This window comes from Oenanthe melanoleuca, chromosome 7 (assembly GCF_029582105.1).
Source record: "Oenanthe melanoleuca isolate GR-GAL-2019-014 chromosome 7, OMel1.0, whole genome shotgun sequence".
In the NCBI taxonomy this organism is placed as follows: Eukaryota; Metazoa; Chordata; class Aves; order Passeriformes; family Muscicapidae; genus Oenanthe; species Oenanthe melanoleuca.
Window position 1 is genome coordinate 14,780,022 of NC_079341.1, and position 25,672 is coordinate 14,805,693.

The 25,672-nt window shown below is 35.9% G+C and overlaps 1 protein-coding gene across 9 annotated transcripts in view; it reads left to right on the plus strand.

Annotated features, from left to right (window-relative positions):
- SESTD1 (SEC14 and spectrin domain containing 1) overlaps nt 1-25,672 on the plus strand; it is a 50,072-nt gene that overhangs the window by 20,194 nt on the left and 4,206 nt on the right. For 7 of the 9 annotated variants that reach the window (XM_056496268.1, XM_056496265.1, XM_056496267.1 and 4 more), the window contains 12 exons: nt 762-875; nt 7,842-7,955; nt 9,401-9,498; nt 9,857-9,912; nt 11,464-11,675; nt 15,232-15,354; nt 18,559-18,753; nt 19,361-19,475; nt 20,582-20,741; nt 23,332-23,413; nt 23,735-23,857; nt 24,774-24,965. In XM_056496268.1, the coding sequence (XP_056352243.1) occupies nt 762-875; nt 7,842-7,955; nt 9,401-9,498; nt 9,857-9,912; nt 11,464-11,675; nt 15,232-15,354; nt 18,559-18,753; nt 19,361-19,475; nt 20,582-20,741; nt 23,332-23,413; nt 23,735-23,857; nt 24,774-24,965 (1,584 nt within the window). The remainder of the gene's footprint in view (nt 1-761; nt 876-7,841; nt 7,956-9,400; nt 9,499-9,856; nt 9,913-11,463; nt 11,676-15,231; nt 15,355-18,558; nt 18,754-19,360; nt 19,476-20,581; nt 20,742-23,331; nt 23,414-23,734; nt 23,858-24,773; nt 24,966-25,672) is intronic. The other 2 variants (XM_056496274.1, XM_056496273.1) reach the window with 1 other exon arrangement.

The following is a 25,672-nucleotide window of genomic DNA, read 5'->3' on the forward strand; positions in this document are numbered from 1 at the left end:
TGTTGCTGATTTCTTTAAATTCTTATGAATTAAATTTTTATGAATAAAATTAAGTATTTAAAGAAAAGTCCCATGGCTTGTGTCACCTTTATATCACCACTCTGATTATTTAACTTTTACTTATTGCTAAAGCTGATGTGTTTAGAGTAATCAAGAGTCTTGATCTTCATTCAGTGTGACATCATAAAATCAACTTAGTAGATGAAATTACTGTTTTAGTCTGAGAAATGTTTTCCTGGTAGTATTTTAATGAATTAATATGTTGAAATGTCAATATTCAACCTTTTCATTTTAGTCTAAGCACTAAAGAAGTATAGGATATAATCTGACATGTGATCTGATAACAAATACACAATTTTTTCCTAACTTTATGATTACTGTTTTCTTCTGTATAGTAGATAACATTGGTGGAAAGCTTTGTTTTTAACATATTTTCTTCTTCATGAAATACCATAAATTAAATTAAGTCTAGCCAATAGTTCATTTTTCTGTACTAGCACAGGATAAAATAATGGTTTGTCCTTAGGACTGGGAGTAAAAAGGTTATGTTTTCTTTTCAGTTTTGATAGTTTACTGTGAAGTGTTGTGCAATGTTACAAAGCAAGATGGAGCAAATATGTGATGAAGATGAAATACGCTTCAATTTCTGTCTGCAGTTTTTATGTTCTTGTATAGATGATGAAATCTAAGTGGAATTCAGATCTGTGGTAAATTAAGGTTTAATTCTAAATGTTTTACTTATTTTTTCATTTATTTTATAGAATGTTGTTCCAGCTGAGGTGTCACTTGTTTGTGTAGTAAAGCCAGATGAATTTTGGGATAAGAAGGTTACACATTTCTGCTTTTGGAAAGAGAAAGATAGACTTGGCTTTGAGGTATGTTGAGCTTTTGTCTACTTCAGTCAAAAATACTGTTTCTGAAATACTGATATAATTGGATGACAGCTGAAGTGTCTTTAAAATATCTATATTCCAGATGCTTTGTGGATAACCTTAACAAACCACTGTGGCTTTTTCCATTATTAATGAGACTTTCTTCATTTAATATTTTTAACTTAGAAATGTGTGGCCTTTAATTCTTTGCTTAGCAAGAAAATAAAGTTATTTGATACATATGGTGGGTGTTTTGAGTAAGAAACTATTGTACAGGATTTAGTGTGAAATTTTTCATGACTTCTCTAATAGGCTGTGGAGATACATGGTATATGGTGTCCCTCTTATCAGCTGTAACCATTCTGACAAATATGACAAATATCTTGTTGGTATTGCATACATTTTTCTCTCATTTTGTGAGTTCTTTGACATCAAGAATAGATTGTAGATCTCTGGCCAAATATAGGCTGATACTGTTCTGTGTTGTGGGGCAGGGTGTGTACAAGAGACTACACACTAATTTTAGCAATTCCCTTGTTACCTCTGTCTGGGAGGTTAATGGAAACCTCAGTTTTCCCTGTTTTTTTAAAAAATATCTGTGTCATCAAACTTTCCACTCTTTTTTTAAGCTAATCTTGTTTGAACTACAGCAGGCATGTAGCATGCAACCCAGTCACAGTGTCTTTAATCAAAAACATGAGTGTGGCATTGCCCACTTTTACAAACTAGCACATTGTTTGGAGCCACATCCAAGAGGAGAATTTAAAAAGCCTCTGAACTTTCTGTTCTCAAAAATATGATTTAAGAGCTGCTGGTTAGAACGTGACTTAAGTTTGCAATATTCAGTTTCACACAGATATTTCATAGCATAAGGTAAATGTCAGAGTCCAGAGAGCAGCAGTAATAGAGGCAAAGCCCCTCTTTAGAAGTCTTTATTGTGTGATTTAGGCTCTCTTTTCCCAGCTACACTCCTGTAAATAAAGTTCTTGGGTAAGTTCAGGAAGTCTTTGGAGCTGTGATATAACAGTATGTGATAAAGCAGTTGTTAGTGTATGTATGATGGTGTTGCTAGTTTGGAAGGCCTAGAAGATTCTTCCCGGGTTTTCCATTAGCATGATTTGGCTGGAATGCATTTTTAGACAAATAAGCAGAAAGCCTAGAGAAAATATATCAACAAAGCAGGGATAATTTTACATGACTGTGATAATAAAAGGTTTTTTTGTTTCACTTTGGCTTAGCTAACTGTCATTAAATGATAATCCATTAATTTAATAATCTTAGTAATTTCATAAAGCACGTTCTGTTCTGGTAATTGTGTTGGCATTGTTGTTGGCATAGACCACTGGAATTATGTAACAAAATCTTTTGGTTTCTGTTACTTGGTTGCAGTTAGGAAAACTGTTTCTGTAAAAATGACCCACCTTCTCTGGGCTCCAATTATTTGTGTCAGAGACAGGAGTATGTCTTTCCTCTATTCCAAATACAGGTGCAGAACACTGATAAGGCTGTGTAAGGCTCCAACTCATGCACAATCTACAGCTGCATAATTTTGCATTACTGGCAGTAAAAACAAACAACACCCAAATCATGCTCTGGATCATGGGTTAGATTTATGTAACTACTCAGAAAATTCAGGATTGGTTTTGCACCAGTGAAATAATTATGAATTAAGAGTCTGAATTAAAATGTGAAATATTTTTATTCACTTGGGTGTAATCTCATTTTATTTGAAGTAAATGCTGTGTAACTGATTTCTAATGGGGCATCACACCTACCTCCTATTTCCTACTACCTGATCTGTTCTTAATACCTTGCTTAATATTACCATATGAAGCCATTAATCACAGTGTCTTCCTTTCTATTCAAAGGCAGAGATCCTCTGCTTCAGAGTGAGATGTGATGATGATGAGTTGCAAAGCACTGAATGTAAATGTGGGAACTGAGATCAAACAGTACTGGGTGGATAAGTACAAAGAGGTGGGCTGATTCAGCTGAGTAAGAGTTCATATCTTTTTTTCTGGTTAGTATTAGTGTTGATTTTGGACCTACCTCAGGGCAATTCCCATTTGTCCTCCAGCAGAACTTTCTTCTGTAACTTTATTCCTCCCTTATTAGCAACCAGCTCATGTGCTCATTGAAGCAGCTTTATCTGGTCCTGTGCCATGCTTCATAAGAGGAGAGTTGTCTTAATTGTTATAAAGCTGTCTTTCAGCTGAAATGTTGCATATATGACACTGTAACACTCAATACTGTTAATGTTTTAAAAGATTAAGAAACGGGATTTGAGTATAAAAATTGCTGTGTTTTAGAGAGTTGGGAGGTGGAGTTTTTTGCTTTTTTATTAATATTCTCTACATAGTGATTGAAACAAATCACACTTTTAGTAGTGTGTTGTATTTGAGTGTGAGCTTTTCTTATGAGAACAACGAGCATAACTGGAAGAAAAAATTTGCCATAAAAATAGAAGAAATGTACAAATTTGTACACAATGCAAAATTGCCTATAGATTGGTGAGGTTATTTTGCACATGCCATTCATTTAAGGAACTTAGAGGGAAAATAATCTCTGAGCCTGATTTAGATATTAGATTAATACTTTGAAAATCAATTTGTTGGGAGGAGGAAAGATGTGCTTGCTGTTCTTATCCTTGTGGGAATCAGGGAGTAAAATTTTAAAAGTCCAGTTAGTATTTGAAGTAAGAAAATCAAGTGCATTTAAAAAAAAAGGAGTAAGAGATAAGAAAAATCAGGTGGTAAACTACTATGAATTAGTTGAAAAAATCAGAGTGTATAGCATAAGGATCTTTATAATCCTGAAGTCCCAAATCTGAGCAGTTCTAAATGCTTCACACTTCTACTGTAGCAGCTGACAGCTCTAACTCTAGTAAAGAGTGTCAGAAATTTCTTATGATAATTTCTCTGCAGCATCTGCTCTGGAAAATCTCAAGTTCTCTAATTTACCTTTTAAGAATGAGGCTAATGAGCAGAGTGTTGCTCCACAGAGTAAAGAATGAATAACACTTGGCAGGAAGTACCTAACTTTTGTCCATTTTCAGTTCAGTGCTTTAAGACTGAGGCACCAGAATTTGTAGCTTCCATGGACTTTCCTAAAAAAAGCATATAGGAATTCCAGTCAAAATTGTTTTTTTAACTGCATCTCTTTTCATCTGTATGCATCTCTATTGCTGTTTTAATATGGGAGGCAGTGGGTTCTTAAGCAAATCTGGGAAGTGACTATGTGGAGCTGGGGCATGTAAGCCTGCATTTATGTCAAGTCCTGAATTTTGTCCAAAAAAAAATGTGTTGAAAAATACAAGAATCTCTGCCTGTTTTCTCTTCTCTGGGATGTAAAAATGAGAGTATGCTAATTGTTGTGAGCCCTGTAGGGTAAGGTGGATGAGTGAGTAAAACCATGAGTGAAGGAGGCAGTTCCTGGGAGTGGAGTTCATCTTGTGTTTGTCTAGGTTCTGTCAGCTGCTCTTGGGTTTCTACTATGAGAGATTTCTATGGACTGGCCAGATAAATATTAACTTGTATTTCTTGGTGTAATGTTAAAGAAAATGGTCTTTGTTTAGATTAGTGTTCCATATTGAACAAATAATACCCTATGCTACTCAGCGTTTATTCAAATAGTGTTTCAAAAAATGAATTGAAATAGTATTTAGCAGCAAAAAATAGAATTACACTCCTCAGGAAAAGGTAGCCTTTGCTTCACTGTGTGTTCTGTGGCAGTGCAGATCACATTTAGATTATGCTTGTTTAAATTTTATGTTCTCAAGGGAAATGTCTATTGTTCTCTTTTGGAAAGTAACTACTCCTTTTCAGATTCAGTAGTGTGGCTACTCTGATATTACACACTCCAGAGAAAAGCTCCTTGTTACTGAAATTTTACAGCATCCGGTTCTCAAGTAGCTCTCAAGTAGGGTTTGACTCTTGTCTTTTTTGACTCTGTGACAATTGCATTAAAGAGCTTTTTCATTTCTTCCCTTTAGAGAAAAAGTGAGTTCAGATGGATGCATTTAACATTTTTGGGGCACTTTTATATGCCCTCTTGAATATCTAGAGTTCTTCTCTCATCTTGACTTCTACATCTATCCCCTTGTAGATGATCAGTGAAAATTGCAGAAAACAGCCCATGACAGAGAGGTCAGCTTACTGCAAACAGTATTTAAAGCTTTTTTATTACAAAAGATACATGTTGCATGGGTCAAAATCATGTGTTTTCACTTCTGAGAAATAGAATTTTGCACTTAAGGCATGAGCTTTTTAATTTTGTCTCTTTTTGCTTGACAGCAAAGGTTGTTTTGATTTTATTGAAAAATATGGAACTTCTACTTTTCCCAAAGCTCTGTTCTGAGTTATTTCTTTCAAGGCTTTCACAAGGATTTAGCAGGCCAATACTGTACAGAGCAAGTTTACTGCCTAGAGTAGTGCAAGGATGAGAGCTGCTGCCACTCTTCCAGAGTTCTTTGAAAAGAACTGAGTGCAGATGATGATTCCATGACTCTGGTCAGTAGCAAACAGGACATGTTTGAAACCTACTATTACTGCCAGCTTATTAGCTGTCCCTGTTGTCAGAAGTGGGTGGATCAAATGGGAAGGGAAGCAAAGATTAAAGGATTCAATAATTTATACCTTTTTTTTTCTGTCTTACCATCTGTCCAGACCTATTTGTTTCTCCCTTGGGAAATTTAAGCTCTTCATTTTAACATCCAGCAACAATCTGCTGTCCAAAGGCTTTTACTTTGGATTATGAAAGCTGCTTTTTCCCCCCCCCCCTTTTTCTGGAATCAGCATAATTTGCCTTGGGGAAAAAAAAAAAAAAGAAAACCAAAATTTGTTTAATTTGCAAGCAAACAGAGTTATATCTGGTTTTACAGCTGTAAATTACCTTATCTTTACCTGTGGTAGTACATTGCAGGGTGAAATTCAAAGACAAGGGTGAAACACTAATTCATAAGGGACAGCTTTTTCTAGGATAGGGTATTTTGACATCTATTTTAACAAAAGGTAAAAGGTAATTACTCTGTTTGGATTTTGAAACATTTTAGGAATCTGACAGCAGAAGTCTGCTGACCTTGAAGTAGAATTCATATCTGTAAAAGAGAAGTGTCTTCTTACTTCATTTTTCAACATTTTTTTTCTTCTTTGGTTCTTGGTCTGTGTATTTATGGACTGTTAATCTGTAGTAGCTGATTAAAACATGACTTCTGAAGCTTCAGAGAGGCAAATTGCACTTTTGACACCTAGAAAATATCAAAGCTAATTTACTAATTTAAGCCATTTATAGAGGATGTTAGGTTAGCACTGTCACTAGTTCAGGTTTAGAGCAAGGGCTAAATTCAGTTCAGGAACCTTCATTTCTGCCACAACAGAGTCAAAAATTCAAATACTTGTTTGTATTGTGAAAACTTCGGACAGGATTTTAGAAGCTAGCCCAGTGAACAGTCAATAAACAGTTTAAGAAAGAAGTATTTTTTAAATCAGAAATCTGGAGAATTAATGGGTTTGGTAGTAATTCTTTAAGTTACAATGAGATTTATTAATGAGATGGAAGTTTTTATTTTTCAAAAATTTTTTAATAAGATGTAGAAAATTTGGGTTTTGACCAAATCGCTTTCGTGGATGTTTATTTTTTGTCAGAAGACTTTTTCATTTGGCTAAAATATTATTTTTTTTGTGCAGGCTTTGGAACCAGCTGCCCTGTTTGTTTTAGTTTCCATGCCAAAATGACCATACCAAAATTAGTTTTCTTTTTTTAAAATTAACTCATAGAGATGAATGTTTAAAAATTACCTAAACTATAAACTGTGCCAAAGAAGGAAGAACAAAGGCTTTTTTTTTTTTCTTCTTTCTTGGATGTAGAATCCTCTGGGGTTTGGGTTGGTTACTGGCATTACTTAAAGAAACTACTAGCCAATTCCATTTACAGCAGCCATGTACCATTAAGAGTACAGGACAATAGTGTATATTTGGATGTTGCTGAAAGGTTTTCCTCTGCAATAATAGACTGTTTGTTCTATTCTGACTGTTCTATAGTTCCAGTATCTGCAGGGAAATGGAGCTGGAATAGAAGTCTCTCTCTCTCTAGTTAAGCTCTTTCCACATACTCTTGTGCCCTGCAAGAGTATGTGAATATTTTGATGGGTTATGGAAATTTCCTTTTCTTTTTTTTCTTTTGTTTCTGGCTATATGTTGCCAATATGCCTGCTTCCACAGAGAGGTTGTTCTTGGGGTTTTTTCCACAGGCTTAGCATATAATTCATCATAGCAGGCTGTGCTGCCAACTTCTGGCTTAGGCTTATATGAATACAGCTCTAGAATGCAGAAATGAAAGCAAGAATTTAGTTTTCCACCTAGCAGTGGACCTGTGTTTTCCTGTATGCTTTGATGTAGCTGATGAACTAGATTTGTCTTATGGGTAAATGACTCAGGCTTTGAAGCATAATAAGATTTGAATTTTTGACTGCTCATGGAAAGGGTATGATTGATCCAACTTTTGCTGAGCATGTTTGCACAGTAAATGCAGGCACTTTACTTTTATGGCACAAACTCACCTCTGAGACTCAAAGTATTGCCAGAGAGTGGTACATATACTGAGTGCTTTGTAGTATGATAGCCTGCTACTATATTCACTAGAAATAGATCATGTGGTATATGACTTAATCACAAAGCATCAGTTCCCAGCAGGAAAACAGATATCCAGGGAACACATTTCTTTTTCCCACTGTAAACAGAGAATGTGGTAAAGATGATGGTCTTACAGCATTATGCATGAGTGTACACTGCATGTCAGAATCACCTGTCTGGTTTAGGCCCACATTAATTGCAAACAGCCATGTTTCATTTAAACATTTAGCAATAAAATCTGAATCACAGAAAGATCTGCTCAGTATCTGTAGGCACACTTCTCAGATACTTCAGGAAACCATGAGCATTACCTACAAGTGACCTTTTTTTATTGTTGCAGGTAATTTTAGTATCTGCTAACAAGCTGACGCGATACATAGAACCATGCCAACTTACAGAAGATTTTGGAGGAACTCTCACCTATGATCACATGGATTGGTTGAATAAGAGGCTGGTTAGTTATTTGTGTTTTGGAGTTTGGAGGTTTTTAATGTCTCCTTCTTGAGCCCTGAAATTTTTTTGTGCAGGAGCTACAAAGTATGTAGGAAATGGTCACGTGTGTAGTCGTGCAGTTCATTTGCTTTAAGAGTATTGTGATAGATAACACTGCCTTACTCAAGGGATGATAAAGCTAATGTATCAATTTGTTGAATAACCAGTTCCTTAACAAAGCTCTTTTAGTAACACTAACTCTAGAAGAGCCTGAGTCTGTGGTATGGTTGCTGTAAAGAGAAATTGGCTGATCTTGAAGACCAAAATAGGAGAAAATACTTGGGACTCTGCAGATCCTCCTGGGTTATCTCTTAGATCTTGGTTCCTGTGGTTTTGTATCCTACACCAAAACCTCTGTCAGCACAGTTTCCCCAGTAGCCCGAGAAGCAGTAAATGTCTAGGAGCAACTACACTCTTTAATTATTTATCAGCACAAATTGTTTAAGCAACTATTGGTATGCATAGCTCTCCAGAATGTTCTTAATCTTTTCTTCATTGATACTTGCTTTTCAGTTATTTAAATTGAATTTTCAAAACAATATTTAATCTTCATTGACACAGTGTGTTCTCTTCCTGTGTAATCTGTTCTTAAAATGTGTGTCTCCAGGTGGGATCTCCAATTCCAACTGCACCTGCTTTCCCCTAAAATTTTAAGTAGCCCTAGATAAGTTAAGGAAAATTCATTGGCAAGCTATTGATTAATAATTTAATAACAGCAAAAAGACCTGAAAGTTACTGTGCACGTCACGTAAGGCACCTAGTTGTGCTCAGTTCTGTTAAAAAGCAAAACCAACCCTCAGAAATTGGGTACAGAGGAATTGTCTGAACAGTAATATTGTGTCTTGACTGTGCATGTGTTACCTGAGATCAGAAGTCCCTGAGCTCAATGAAACTGATGCTGATACTTTATTTTATTCTATATAATCTTTCTATATAATATAATAAAATACAGTTTTCTTTTATTTTTGTTATTCATTACAATATGGTCCATTTAGTGATTAGAAGCTGGAATCTTTACAAAGTTTTAATCCTTCCAAATAAGCTGTCCTATAATTGTGTAACATGCCTTGATTCTTTAGTATTATTCAAGTCTAAAAATAAGATGCAGAATAAATATGTCCATAAGATCTTACAGGTTTTACAGATAGCTCAGTCTTTTTCAGTATTCATTATATTCAGTGTAATATTTACTGTTTCCCTAAGGAATCTTACTGCTCTAAAGTGTTCTCTGAAAAAGAACACTGTTGTTTCTGTTGTTTCCTTCCTATTATCTGAATGCTGGGAAATAGTTACACTGTGTAGAGACTGAAGTATACTAATGGAACTACTGGATAAATTTGCACTGATGCCTTCAATACAGCTACCTAAAATTTTTGTTTCTTACATTAAAACTTTCCTCTTATTTAGGTATTTGAAAAGTTCACAAAAGAGTCAACATCTTTACTGGATGAGCTTGCTCTAATTAACAATGGAAGTGATAAAGGAACTCAACAAGAGAGAGAGAGGTATGTGATTCACTTTTTGAAATCAATACTTTTGGATTATAAAATTTCGTTTGCATTCCAGAAAAATACTGAAAAAATAATATACCTTAAATACCTTGAAATGTGTAAAGAAATTCTAAACCTATATAATGTGTACTACAAAATACATGAGTGTCTGAGATGGATGCTCATTCAACTCATTACATGCACTTCCACTTGTGTTTTGGTTCACATGTGTTTTAATGAGTTGAAAAAGTGAGTACTTTACTAAGTGAGAAAAAAAGTCTTTTAAGACCATCAGGTAGTTCTAGCCTTAGCTGAAGTTTTTTGTGCTACTGTAATACAAATTTTAATAATGTGTTTGTTATTTTTTTCAAAGATCAATAGATTTGAACTTCCTTCCATCAGTTGATCCTGAGATGGTATTGCAGACAGGTATAGTAAGTCAAAAAATTAGAATGTTGGTCAGTAATATAACATAATTCATTTTGGGCCCCAAGTGAAAGCACAGAGGGCACAGCTGTTATCTTTTATCTTAGCCATCTTCATAATGTGACAAGTTTATCAACTGCTGTAATCTTTGGATTAAAAAAAGTGGTGCTAAGAAATGGCAGAACTCCAAACATGTCTTTTAAAATACATGATTTTATAGTCCCACTAACATCTTTACAATATTACGATAACTATTATGTTTAATTTTGGGAATGCTTTGTTCCTAGCTCTTGTCAATATATTTGTCTTATAGAATGAATTCATCTCAGTAGCCACCAGATGGTTGCAATATAGAGAGGATTTTTCTGCACAGTTCTGAAAATTTGCATCAGTCTAGTTCTGAGCTGATTATCTGTCAGAAAAGTGAAGCATACTTTACTTCTTGGACTCTCTATTCAGCGTTAAATGATTTGGGATTCTTTAACATATTTGGGTTTAGGTTGAAATTCCTATTGACAATAAAGTACAATAGTACTTTGATTTGGACTGGAATTTTTTTTTTCTATTAGTGCCTTTGTGGAATAAGAAGTAATGTATAGTGTTAGGTGGTGATCAGAGTCAGCTTAGAATTTTTACCCTATAGCCTCCTATAAACTAATGTGTGGGTCACATGTAATACTTGCCACAGTGGCTTTATGTGCCCTCTGTGTAAAAATTTAGCTTATCTAGATGTGGGATAGTACTGGTTTGAGTTAAAATGTGAAACAATTTCTCACTCTGGGCTTTGAAGTTTTTAAAACATGAAGTGTCTGTAGACAGTGTCACTAGATTTTAGCCTAATTGTCTAATTGTAGTGTGGTGCTTACATACTGAGAACTTCAACACAAGAATAACATTCTTCAAACAGTTTAGGCAAAAGATTAGATAGTCAAAGCATAGTATTTTTGTGTGTATGAAAGTCACTGCACCCTAGAGAGGCTGTACCCTGTTATGATCCCTAAGAGCATAAAGAAAAGAGCAAGACAGGTGAGAGCAGAACACTGAAAAAATAGTTATTATTCAGCTTTACACTCTCTATGAAAGAGTTGTACTTGATATAAAAATCCTGAAAGACAATACAGAAATTATACAGTCAGGTTTTTAGTGCCTCCTTTTTAGAGCATTCATTCAATATAAGAACATGAATGGTTTGAGAGAAATACTTTGGATGCTACTCACCATTTTTAAGTAAATCAATACTTCAGTTGTTTCAGACTCAGGATTGTGCTTTTGAATTTTCTTTACGTTATCCAATGCTATTATCAATTTGAATGTTAGAATGTTCAGGTATTCTATATCTGAAATATACCACATTTCTTCTGTTTTATGACTGATCCAGCCCCACAAACTGACCAAAGCTCTGCATGAAATTGTATCATTAAGTGTGCCCAATGTATGACAGATCATTAGCTGCAGAAATGCACTGCTGATGGTTTAAAAGCAGGCAGTCTCACTGCTGACTTTAGTGGCTGTGTTACTGTAATCTAGACTAACCGCCTGGTGCTGTGGTTCAAGGTCACGAGCTGCTGTCCGAGCTGCAGCAGCGGCGGTTCAATGGCTCGGACGGAGGCGTGTCCTGGTCTCCCATGGACGACGAGCTGCTGGCGCAGCCGCAGGTGATGAAGCTGCTGGACTCGCTCCGAGAGCAGTACACCCGCTACCAGGAGGTGTGCAGGCAGCGCAGCAAGCGCACGCAGCTGGAGGAGATCCAGCAGAAGGTAATGCAGGTAAGCCTGCAGCTCTGCTGGACGGCACCGAGGTCCCAGACTGTGAATTCTGCAAATGCCTCCCGTCACGTCACAAATGTCAGTGTGCTGGTTTCATTCAGTGCTTTACATTGTGGCTGCCACAGCGACTTTCCAAAGGCTATTCTGATTTGTGGAGGTTGTTATAGATGTGCTCTCTTGCCTTGGGGCTGCCCCTTTGCTGCACAGTGCATGGCTGCATTGCTGGAGGTGCAAATACTGGCAATTACCCTGCTTGCAAAGAGAAGAACACCTTTGACTGAGCGTCAGCTTTGCTAGAGAGTTGAAAACCTTCCCCTGCCTATGTCATTTAAAGTTCCTGTTACTGATGATAAGCCATTATTTATTCCTTTATTTGTCTAATACTTGGTGGTTTAACCTAAGCTGAAGTGCTTAAACTGTCTGTATTTCAGGAACACCCTGACAAGAATGAATATAAATTTCCTAATCCATAGCATGTGAAAGGTCATGATGAACTGGTTCAGTCCTTTGGAAACAGCCATGCAATTAGCACTTTCAACATTTTCTCAGCAGTGTCTCACTAGACAAAAATCAAGGAAATGGAATTAATTTATTCTTCTTGTGTTTATCACTTGAAATTAGATATGTATATTTTTAAGATTATGTATAGTTTGAATATGCAGAAAATGGAATAGATAATTGCTTTTAACCTTTCAACATTGCCATTTCTAATGCATGAGGAGTGCAAGTTGAGTACTTGCATTTTAGAGCATTGTAGATACGGGTAAAAATAAAAACTAATCAATTCTGTCATGTCTAGCAGTGAAAATAGAAATCTACCAAGTAGATAATTTTAATTTCTACAGTAATTTGATTACTGTAAAAAAAAATCTAAAAAGCAGATGTCATTTGTTGAGATATTGAGCTGGAAGTATTAAAAATATATGAGAGGTTAATATAATCCTATATAGAGCATATCAGCACAGCTTTGGGTATTATCAGGTGAGGTTTTTTTCTGTGTTTTATGTTTTAGTGGTTGAACAAGATGTGATTTTTATCATACTTTGGCAAACTGACATTAATGCATTTAAATAGAATTGTTTGCCATTACTCAGCTTCATTTTTCAGTATTTGTAGTAGAAATAGTTATTTGTTTGCTCTGTGTACGCTACAGATGTTACCTGGCAAGTGAACTGAGTTTCAGTACACAGGAAGAATGTGTTTTGCTCTTTTGCCAAACTAATCAGTTTTTTTAAAGGGCTTTTAAAAGCTTTCTAAATAGCATACAAATATTTGAGAAAAACTTACTAAATGTAGGAAATTATTTAGTTTCCTTTGGGTTTATAGCAAAAAATGAGGCTAATAGAAGGAGTTAAAGGCTAAAAGTAAGAAGTAAATGATGTGCAGAAGGAAGCCAGTGGAGGCAAAGTTGCTATGGAATTTGCTTTGACAAAATAAGCAGAAGCTGCCATATAAAAGTACTTGCACTACTTTAATTGGAGTGGGTGCTTTTCCTTTGTTTTGCTGTTATTTTATTCTTTTGTGTTTTGATCTTTTGCTGGCATCCTTGGCAGTTGCATTCCTATTTTGTTATTTGTGTGCCATCTTATATTGCTGACCACTTCTGGCTTGCTTTTGTGTTCCTATCTCAGTTTCACTACTTGCTGCTTCTCCTTACTGTGACGTGCTTAGCTCTTACTCCTATCTCAAAGCCCTCTTATCCAAAACTGAGTCTGTCCCTTATGCTTTCAACATCCTACCCTCTCTTTTGAATTACCCCTTTTGCTTCTGTTCCATGGTTTTGTTTCCCTCTCCTTTGTCTTTCATTCTGTAATGTAAAGGGTGCTGTGATTGTCAGATGTTTTGTAATAAGCAGTTTTTTAAAATGCTGCTTATTATTGTAACTATAGGTTAGGATAAGCTCTGGCTTTGTCCTTCCTTAGGCAGAGGTGTTAGTTACTATTTTTCTAATTTTAGTTCACAAAAAATGTGAGGTCTTGCACTAGCCTTGTCACTAATTTTAAAGTTTAAAGTTTATTTTATGAAAATTACATCACATTTTTCTGAGCGTTCCCTCCTCAGTTTAAGCATCTGTCACAGGAACAGCCATGTGCTGGCCTAAGCAGTTGCAGAGTCAATGCAATAGTTGCTGGAAACTTGTAATGGGCAGCTGCTAAGCAGTGGCCTTGTCCACTGTTTCAGACTTGCATGAGAACTGTCATTTCCATGTGTAAGTTTTCCAGGCCACTCTGACCTCAGAGGGGGACATCTGGGTCCCTTCACTTCTAGGTCAGTTCCATATTTAACCCATAACAGCTGTGCAGAGGTGCTGAGCACAACAGGAAGTTTCTCTTTAAACAAAAAAGAACCTGCAACTGTAGAGTCATAATTTGTCCTAGAAATAGTAAAAGCAAGGAAGACTCAGAATACTTTTGGAGCAATGAATATATGCTCTGAAGCAGTGTTTTGGCATGGGGCAAAATGGGCAGTGGGAAGGCAGATATGCAATGACTCAAAGCTGGAGTGAATTGAGCAGCCTTCTGTAACAATGCTTCTTCTTCATTACTGCTGCAGTGCAGTCAAGCAGCACTAGGAAAATGGTCCAATTAGTCCCTGCTTCATTTGTCTTCATGGCTATGGGGTTACATTGTGTATTGTATTATGTTTCCTGAAAATCTGTGTGAAGCTGTTTTGTGATCAATGTTTAAACAAAACTGACATTAAAGACAGGAAGCTGGCTTCCTATGCCTTTTTATTGAGGTTCAGAATCTGAAGGTATTCCTGCATTTTCTTACCTCAGGACTTCAGTAGTAAGTGACTTCTGCACTTGGTTTCATTGCAGCTATCTCTGTTTCCCAGATATTTAAAAATTTATCAGAAAATTTTTCCACAGATATCATCTAATAATTCAAATGTATGTAAGGAAAGCAAGATTTGAGCAACCTTCTGCTTTGTTTTAAGTAATATTTGCATCAAAAATAGTTTCAAAATAATAATAAAAGAAATCCAAGACTGCAGTCCAAAATTGTTGCTGTGACCCTGCAAGGACAGATTCCATTAGATGTGGCCACAAAAACTCAGTAACAGGTTTCTGTTATTTGAATAGAGCAACCTGGTGTGCAAGTTTAATTTTGAAACAAATATGGATCCTGTACTTGAGTGTTGGTTTATTCAGAGAAAAAAGGAGAAAGCTCTCAGGTGTGAGGTTGAGCACAACTGTGCATTGTAATCACTTGTGCAAAAAAAATTCTGGTTTGAACACAAGAGGTCCGTTATCATTGTGCTTTGAGCTGTTTTATTGACAAGAGTTATGAAATAACAATTGTCTATATGAAAAATCTTGTCATAGCTGCCGCCTGTTTTCATGGAGCTGACAGGCTAAGGTTAATGAAAAGTAGTTTCTATTTAAAATTTTGAAGGATGTGAATGGATTCAACAGCAAGATTTTTACAGAGCTGAAAAAGGTCTGTTTTTTTAATAAACATATGCTTGTTTTTATTTCTGCTCCTGTTACGAAATTCTTTTTATACCAGTTTTTGTATAATTGATTTGCTACTTTGTTTTTATGTTTTGACAGGTTGTCAATTGGCTTGAAGGACCTGGATCAGAACAACTAAGAACCCAGTGGGGAATAGGAGATTCCATTAGAGCTTCACAAGCTTTGCAACAGAAACATGAAGAGATTGAGAGTCAGCACAGTGTGAGATTTCCCATACCCTTTTCAAGTATCAAAATGGTTCTAAGTGCATGTAGTTATGAGCAATGTATTTTGGTTATGAAATTTTGCATAGTGCATGATGTTATGAGTTAGAGGAAATTACCTGAGCAGTAATAGAACTGATATGGTCACTATATTTGCATATTATTTTTTTTCCATTGTAGAAAAATACAGATTTCTATCTGTGGTTTTTCTTGGGTTTAGTACGGTACAGCAGTTCTTAAATTTTCATGTAGAGTAGAAGGAATAAATTTACTTTTTCCTCTCTGCCAAAATATCTGAGAGGTCCTGCACTTCTGAGGTGAATAACTTAATGTTTTTGCCTCTATTAGAGTACACTTACCAACCACTGAAACTGGCTTAAGACTTTAGATATACTTTATGTTCATAATGAAATCATGAGGATGCTGTTTTATAACTACACTAACTTGATGCCTTTGCTTCTAATTTTGATTACTTCCTAAGCTTCAGCAGAATTTTGTCTTTCCATGAGATGATTAACTATAATTAGGTTATGAATATTCAGTGCTCCCAAAGGGAGTTTTGCTCACAGTGCTGTTCACCTTTTGTGACTTTCCTTGGTGTAGACACTGGCAATTCTGTCCACTTTTCCTAAGTTCTGTTTGCAATCATGGCAACAAAAATAGTCACTGGGTTATAATTTTTCAGATGTAATTTAAGGGAGAGGAAAAAAAAACCTAAACCTTTAGTCTGAGGAACACAGCAACCTAGACAACACTAGTTTTACTGACTCCACCTTCAGTGAGTATGGTTTCCTTGCTGGATGCAGCACTGTCATATTTGGTTAAATAAATCCCATCTCCTCTGTCTTGTCATTTCTCCAAGCACTGTGGAAACCAGTACCTTTTGAAGTGTAAAACATCATGTAGTTGCAATCCTAATTGGAAAGGAAAAAAAAAAAACCACAAATACCTTAGATTACCCACTTCATTGACAAAAAAAAAAGTGTCTTCTTGTTATATTGCTATTTCAAACTGAAAAGAAAAAACAAGACTGAACTTACTTTGTTTCCACTTGGATAGCTATGACAGAGAGCTGTGCTTTAGCTGGGGCTAAATGCAGTCCTTGGAATCATTGAAATCCCTCTGAAGTTTGCAGGCTGCCTTACAGAGTGCTGAAGCACGGCAGCATGGAACACGGCTTGGTTCCCAGCTGCTGGCAGGAGTTTGCAGAAATAAGTCAGAAAAGAAAATTATTTTATATCAAAGGAAGTAATTGGAAGACCACTGTCCTACCTTAAATTTTGAAGACTTTAGAGATTAAAACCATTTCTTGTCAACAGCAGTAAAACATGTGCTTTGCCTTTTCCTTTGATTTTTATGCTTCCTCTTTCATTGTTTTCCTGGTTTTTTTTCTCCTAATAATTGAATTGACAGCTTGTATGCTTGCTTTCTTTCATCACCTTCTGTTTAATGTTGATTATAGTATTTTGAAGAGACTTACAAAAATGTTTGATTTGTTTTGGAGATTCTTTTTTTTCCTTCAGTTTACTCTGAAGTGAAAAAAACAATTTCCATAGGGTGTGGGTTTTTTTGGTTTTTTTGTGGGGAAGGGGTGCTTGGATTTTTGGGGGGATTTAATTTTCTGGTAGTTGTATTCATGAGCAATATACTAGAACTGTTGTTTTTGAGAAGGTCTTTGCTGTATGGGTTTGAGCTGTCACATGCAACTGTGCCTAAGTTCTGCCATGAAAAAGATGAGAAACATGATTTTATACCTGGTTTTGTGGTATCCTAATTTTACTAATAGCTTGATCAAAATAAATTGCTGCATTTCTTACTTACTTTAATACTAAAAATAAAAACTGGAAAAAAACCCAAAACCAAAATCCTTAAACATATTAATCTAAATTTTTTTAGCTTCTCATATTATAGTTTGTCAGATTTAGCTGGATTTGTATGTTCAGTGTTGAAGAACTACGTTTGGTGAATTGATTGAGCTGAATCTGTATCTACAGTACACATGTCACAATGGAAGATGTTTTCACATTATGTCATCATAGTTTCCCCTTTTGGGACAGATGAGAGATTTATTCTCCTCTTAAATTTTTGACTGATTGCCAATTAAACTTTTTCATTTCTTTCTCTTTGTTCCCCTCCTTGCTCTTTTCATATGCTCTTTTTTTTTTTTTTTCTGTGAGCAGATGGTAGAGGCAGCTTTGGGAAAAAAGAAAAAAAATTCAGAATATGGATATTTATACTCCGTTTTGCATGATTTGTAAATAAATGATGCAAAAGCTGAAGACATAATTTACAAAATTCTAAACATCACAATAGGAGCGAGACAAGAATACAAATTAAATCAAGTATTGTAGGCCAAGAGATGGTGCTGTTCCATAGAAATGCATAGGACACTTCAAGGTCAAAATTAGAGCTGTTGAGCAAACACATTTTGCTTTACAGACATCTCAGTCATGCAAGATGTGAATGTGATCTGGATGTATCAAGCTGTTTTTAAATCTCCCCAAATTGTTAAATATTTGAACTATTTTCCTCTGCAAATACACCAATAGGACAGCATGACTAAATCTTATGTATTCAGTAATCAAGCCACGTAAAAAACAAATCTGCACATTTTAAATCGATTGCTATAAAGCTTTCCTTAAATAAGAAACAAGGATCATTTTGAAGTTTCTGTGCATGGACAGACTTTTATTCAGAAGATACAGATTACTTCCATATTGTCAACAGCAGTATTTTTTCTAAAAATTTTAAGGAAGCTATTGCTAATTTCAGTCATGTTACTGAAAGTAACACCTGGATAGTCCTGTGAACAGCTTTTAATAATAGCTGATCACTTGGCAAAAGTGATATTTTTGTTTCAGTAGACCAGTACAGATATTTAAGCACTAGCAATTTTTTTTAAATGTTGGATTTCCTCTTTTGGTGGAAGCTTGTGCTGGGACTAGGAGCCATGTGTTGAACTCTTCCCATCTTTCTGCACTGCATTTTTTATTCTACAATGCATGTATTGACATCTACTAAGCCCTTTATTGAGAGTTGGTTTGAAATCAGGAATATTTTTCCTTGTCTTTGAGATGGTGTATTCTGTATTTACCTCCTTTTTCAATCTGATTATTTATTAGCCTGCAGTCAGACGTATACCATTTAAGAGAAATAAAATTGTATTTGGCATTTTTAATTCTTCATCTTCTTGTGTTTCTAGGAGTGGTTTGCTGTTTATGTTGAGCTTAATCAGCAGATAGCAGCTCTTCTAAATGCAGGGGATGAGGAGGACCTTGTGGAATTGAAAGCATTGCAGCAACAGCTGAGTGATGTGTGTTACAGGCAGGCCAGTCAGCTGGAATTCAGGCAGAACCTGTTACAAGCAGCACTTGAATTCCACAGTGTTGCCCAGGATGTAAGTGTTTCTTTTTAATTTTTTTTAAGGTGTTGTCAGCAAATTAGTGTCTTAGTATTGTAAATGTTGAATGCATTGGAAAATATTCAGAGAGATGAAGGGAAATATAATATCACTTGGAAAATACTGCAAATCACTATTTACTGTAATTGAAACACTGGGAAAATTGGCACCCCTCTTTTTAGTAGGGAAGTGCTTTGTAATATGTCTTGTATTTCAGTACTATTTGAAATAAAATGGTTACTAGTTGGAAAGTTACTTTTTTGCACCTCTTGTTTTTTTATTTAGAGGCATATGCATTAATTGAACTGGAATTTGTTGTACTTTTCATAGTTTCTTTTTGTAAAATGGCATGTTCCTTTCCTATATTTTTCTTACAAAGCAAGTAGAATCTTGGTTTCTTACTCTCCCACCATCTGGGGATGTGTTCTCTTGGATTTCTACAAGGCAGATGGGTCATTTATCTTTCATCTTGACTTTCGTTTCCTGTAGCTGCAAAGAGAAATTTGAAAATGACAAATTTCCAAGCATTTAGAAGATTATAAACCCAACCATCTGAAGCTCAAACTTCTTTTTAAATATCAGCATTTATGTTCTTACATTTTAGTTGTCTCAGCAGTTGGATGGTTTACTAGGAATGTTATGTGTGGATGTAGCACCAGCAGATGGAGCATCAATTCAACAAACATTGAAACTACTGGAAGAGAAATTGAAAAGTGTTGGTAAGCAAGATATTTCTGCATTTCAGACACACACATTCTATTGAGTGCATTACAGGGGGAAGATACAGTAATCCCTTTTAAAAATCACCAAGAAAGCAGGGAATAAAGATCTTATGACTTCTGATTCCTCACTGTGTAATGTTCCACTGAGTTACTTTGGGCAGGCTTATGCCATCTAACTGTGTAGTAGTTTTGTCTGGGGAAATGATCTGGAACTGTTTCCTTTTAAATGTTTTACATCTAATATATATTTTTGTTATATGCCATTATCATGCATTTCATCTGTAAACCAACTTCTTTTCCCCATAAATCTTTAGTGATTTGGAATTATAGTGCTTAGATGATCTTTTTGTCTCCAGAACTGATGCCTTGATGATTAAGGTTTTATCCACTCAATTTTAGAATGCTTGTACTGGGTGTTTTGCAGTAACTTTGAATGTATATGTTAATAAATGGCACATTGAAGGTTGTTCCACTGTCAAGCATATGGAATTGATTATTTCAGTTGGAAGGGTTCTACAGTGTTCAGCTTTTTCATTAAGTTGTGGGAGAAAGAGCTGCAAAGAAAAATAATTTATGGCAGAAGTAGGTGTGATTGGAATATAATAGTTTGATGCATAAATGAGATGTTCCTTCAGGAAAACAGATAGTAGAGCTGCCAGATAAGAGATGTAACAGCAGATCCCAAGGGTTGGCAAATTTCAGTGTAGAAAATTTTATCAGCCATATCAGATATATTGCAGTGGAAGAACACTTAGGCTACAACTGCTTAGCAGTGATAAATATTTTAGGAATTATGTAGCTGTGTGGATGAAAGACATTAATTAGCTATGTATAAGCTGAAAGGTTGACATGCTGTCAATTTCTGTTCCTTTTCTTGTTATCTGCTAGGTCATAAAATAGCAAAGCCTCACTTCTTTGTTAATATAGGCAAATACTCATTCAAACTTGAGTTGGAAAGGGTGGTGAAGGATATAGTAATGTCTTTTTCCTTTTTCAGGTTCCAGTCTTCATTCATGTATGATTTTGTTACATTTTATCTCTCTCCATTGAGCAAAAACCCACCAAAATTGATCACTGACCTTTTTTTTCCTTTCTCTTATTAGACTTAGGCTTGCAAGGCTTGCGTGAGAAAGGTCAAAGTCTTCTTGATCAGATATCTAACCAGGCATCATGGGCCTATGGCAAAGATGTGACCATTGAAAACAAAGAAAATGTGGACCACATCCAAGGAGTGATGGAAGATATGCAGCTAAGAAAACAAAGGTAAGAACAGCAATTCTAGCCATTAAGATTTTTGTGTGTTAACAAGTCACTTTTTATACAATTTAGTTTGTTTTAAAGAGCCCTTTTTTTTTTTTTTTTTTTTTTTAGTTAAAGGATGTATTACTGCTGTAATTTATATTACTGTATATTTGAATGGGACAGAAACTTCCCTGACTCATCTGTTGTATTTATTCCTAAAAACAAGCAGCTTTTATATTTTGGTACTGGATGGAGTACTCGAATGCTTTCCTGTGCTTGTAATTACTCAAAAATTATACATTAATTTTATATAGAGCTATGAAAATATGCAAGAGACATCTTTTATATGTTAACAGTTTGAGATGGAAGTATAATATGACTACAGTATGGTGGTGGGTATAAAATCTTCTTTATCACAAGCTCTATCCTTTGAATATGGTATTTTTATTTCTGAAGATAGGAAGACAAAGGAGATGGTGTTGGAGGGGACAGGGTGCAAAATGGTGGCACAGATTTTCAGTTTTCAGAAGAGCAGACAATGGGATACCAGACCATATAGTCATCCCAGGACACGGGGTTTGTGAGTTTTGGAAAATTATAGAGTGGGGAATGAAGTTGCAGTTGGGAAAAATATTGGAGAGAGTTGAAATTATAAGAAGGATGGATTTTGCCATTGTCCTCTTCCTCCAATATTTGATTATTTGTAATTAAAGATGTAGTAGTACTGGATTTTCTGTAGTACTGCCTTTTTTTTTCCCTACTCAACAGTGTGAAAGAATGAGTTGCTATTGCCAGTGTTACCACTGGAACCCCTGAGACAATGGAGTACTGTCCATAGGGCCTGAGGTTCAAGGGCAGAAATGCCTCTAGGCAACAGCAGGGTCTAGTGAGCATCAAATTGCCCATTTTATAAATTAATTCCACTATTCATAAATTGTTTTCTTAGGGAGCTTAGTGTAAGAAACTATGTGTTTTGATAGTGCTTAGAGAAAATACTGTTTTAAGTCTGCCCTGTGAATCCTATTAATTTAAGCATAACTTGTGTTTAGAGGGCCAGCTGCACAAAGCTACAAGAGGGCATGTCACTGTGCAATAAAATGGCAGTTGGAATTCCATAAGGAGAAAAGGCATGTCCATGGGAGAAGGAAAGCCTTTATATACACAGTAATGGACTCTGAATCAGCTGTGAACTCAGGGATAAACATTGGAAAACATGCAGTAATTGCTTTAGTGTTCAAACACACAGGAAAAAGTAGAATGCTAAGAATTATTGGAAAGGAATAAAAAACTGAAAGAATGTCATTGTCACTGTATAGATTGGTAGTCCATTTCTGTTTGTGATACACAATTCTGCTCCCTGTTGTCAGAAGGGTTATAGAATTGTGGGAACTCAGGGGACTAAAACATCAGTAATATTTTCAGACAAAGGTATGATGAAGCTTTCAGATGGTGAATGATTAAACACGGTTTTTTACAAAAAAATAAAAGTACTAAGGATCTCTCAGTAGCATGTAATAGTATTTTTTGCAATATTTAATTTTTTTTTTTTTTCCAAGTTCTGTTGTGCATTTCTTGTTATTTACATATACGTGTTGTAATGTTTATTTTTAGGGGCATTTTGCTGCTTTATTTATGATTTTGGAACCCAGAAAGTGTTTTCTTGCATTATTAGAGCAGCTGATGTCCTTTCAGTGTAAGCATTGCAGGACATATAACAAAACACAGCATGCTAACAAACTGTTCTTTGGAAGAGCTTATGTTTGTAACCAGTTTGGAAAAGATTATGCACACAGTCTTTTGCATTTGCTTATAAAGCCAACTGTTGTTGACATTAGTAATTCCATTTGCACTGAACAGGAGCATGAGTCTTGCTGTCTACTTAGTAGGCTCTGAAAATAGAGAGCATTCTGCCAGATATATTAGCATAGGTCTCATTGTGGAAGGAAAAGGACTTTCAACACTTTTATTTGAATTCTGGAGAAATAACTCCAAACTGTGCTCAACTCAGAACAAGATAATTAGGGTCAGTTTTTATATCAATTAGATTTTGAAATGCTTCCTGACAAGTAAAGTGAAGAACATCATCATGTAAGTGTTCAGATATTACCATCTTTAGTCAGCTAAAAAGAAAAATGTATTATCTTTTAAACAGCCTCATTGTATTGATCAAGAAAACATTGCCCCCAACAAACTGTACAATTCAGGATTATGCCAGGTTGAGGCCAACTTTCATCTGAATTTTAGTAGGATAAAGTCTGTCTTGGCCACATAAAACTCTGTGTTGCAGAGTTTAGCAGTGCAGCAAGGTAAGGAACTTGGGATGCTGCTGCAAGACCTTATAGCTTCTCTGGTATTACTGTCTCCAGCTTAACCATATCAGGAATCTTGAGGATAATGATTTTGGTGACTTGGGGTGCTCAATTCTATTTATTGCACATGTATTATTGTTCTCTGTGGCATTAGGTATTTTGGCCTAACTAAGTAGCTTTGATCACCTTTTCATGAATGTTTGTATCTTAATGTTTCTCACTTGAAAACATGGTTGTCAATGTCAGAGTGTTTTGTGTCTGCTGTACATGAGTTGATGAGTCTTTCTGTGCTGCTGTTTAAGGTGTGAAGATATGGTGGATGTGCGGCGACTGAAGATGCTTCAGATGGTGCAGTTATTTAAATGTGAAGAGGATGCTGCTCAGGTATGGAAATACTTCTAGAATTTCATCATTCTGGTTTTTGTAGTCTACTGGGTTGATTTATGGGGGCTGGTAGTTTTACAGTACTTTTTTTGCAACTTTTAAATGTAGTTTTATTTAGGGAATATGCACAGTGAAGGAAAGGATATAGCAATGTCTGAAAATAATGTATTTGAGGATTGCATGTATGATCTACCAGCTTGTGACAGCTCATTTAGCTTCTTTTCTATGTCAAAAGTATATGCTAGTACTGAAGTAACGTCACTATTCTGGTTTAATTTCTTTTTAATGTATTGGTTTTTATTCTTTTGGCTTGTTTTTAAGGCAGTAGAATGGTTAAGTGAACTGTTGGATGCTCTGCTGAAGACACACATCCGACTGGGAGATGATGCTCAAGAAACAAAAGTTTTACTGGAGAAACATCGAAAATTTGTTGATGTTGCACAGGTGAAATGTTTGGGTTTTTTTAAATGTTATTTTTCTAGCAATATGGGCTTTGTGCAGTTTCACATCCTCTCCTAAACAGAATCAGTATCTGTATGGACAGTCATTGCACAGCTGTCACTGTCTTACTGATTTGCCTCAATGCCTGAGTGAAGAAATTGACTGCTGAAGTTGGCAAGGGGCCTAATTGAAATGTTGCAGTTCCATCAGGAGCAGCAATGCTGCAGGTCACTACCTTAGTTAACCTTCACATAAACAATGCAAACAACTAAACAAAGTTCATTGGCTTTCCTGAAAGACACATCTCGAACAATCTTTTAAATTACTTTTGACAAGCTGGGCCAAAGCACCCAGTCAGTGCTTTGTCAGTCATTTACTGCTTTTAGGAGTGTCTAATTTGGACTTGTTAATTAACAGATGTGATGTTTTCTAATTCCACCTGTTGTACTGAACTGATTTTTCTCTTTTGATGAATAAGAGTTGGTGGTGACAGGAGGGTCATTTGCTGTCACAGTGATGTGCCTCAGGGTACCTGGATACTGGCTGACCAAAGAGGTGGTGCCAGTGAAGTCAGGGAGACAATCCTCTCAGCAGTGGGTGTCAAGGAGCTCTTGGAAGATCCAAACAGCTATTCAGATTTTTTGGGAAGCTTTCTTCCTTTGCCAGTGTGAATGTTAGGCAGCAGCAGATATTAGATTTTTTTTTTTTTTTAAGAGTGAAAGCACTGCTTGGTCATTACAATTTTATTCTTACTTCATCAGCATTTTCTAGTAGACCAAATTAATTCAATGTACTTTGTGAACCTAAACTGTGAACCTTCTATAAACTTACCTGCTGTTGTTTTAAGGTGCTGTTCTGCTCCTGGGTGAAGTGCAGAGTTTGTACATGCACTTACTCTCCCATTCCCTCCAATTTTTAGAGTACCTATGATTATGGAAGACAGTTACTGCAAGCAACAGTGGTCCTGTGCCAGTCCTTGAGATGCACTTCAAGGTCCTCAGGGGACACACTTCCCAGACTGAACAGAGTGTGGAAACAGTTTACAGTGACTTCTGAAGAAAGAGTGCACCGCTTGGAAACAGCTGTTGCATTTCATTCAGCTGCTGAAAAGGTGAGCCTTGTGGTTTTATTAAGAAGAAAAATTTCTTACCTGACTCCAGGCAAACAAAATGTAAGAAGTATGAAGTTGCCAGTGTGTACATTTACCCTAGCTAAATATTTAAAAAAAAAAAAAAAAAGGGGGAAAAAAGAAGAATTTAAGTATCTTTTTCCAACCATTAATTTCAGTACTTAATGAAGTGATTTTTTATATATATTGGTATAGGGCCTGCTTAACAAAAAGGATAACAGCACTCTTCAAATGGGAACTCTGATATTGATGATAAAGCATTTCTTTGTGTCTTTTAGACTGTAATTCTTAAAAGCCAGGAACACTTCTTTGTGCAAGGTATGATACAAAGCTATCAGGTCATTTAAGTTCTTTGGAGAGTTGAAGGTGCATTGCTCTTTAAGCTGTATGGATTCTGGATGGGATATCTTCTCACAAACTGTAAATGAGGGCAGTTCTTGTAGTTTCCACACATGCTGTCTTGTTCTATCTTGTATTTTGCACCTGGGGGTCTTTGAATGTGCTTTCATCTTGAACACACCTCTACCTTGGTATGGTTTTCAGACTTCTGTAACCAAATGTCTCACTGCTGCACCCAGTGAGGTGATGCAAGAGGCACAGTGGAGGATGAGCAGTCAACAACAATGTGATGAGGAATAGTTGCTGTTTTGCTGTTCAGCTTGTTGAAGGGGGAAAATGTTGAGAGCTTT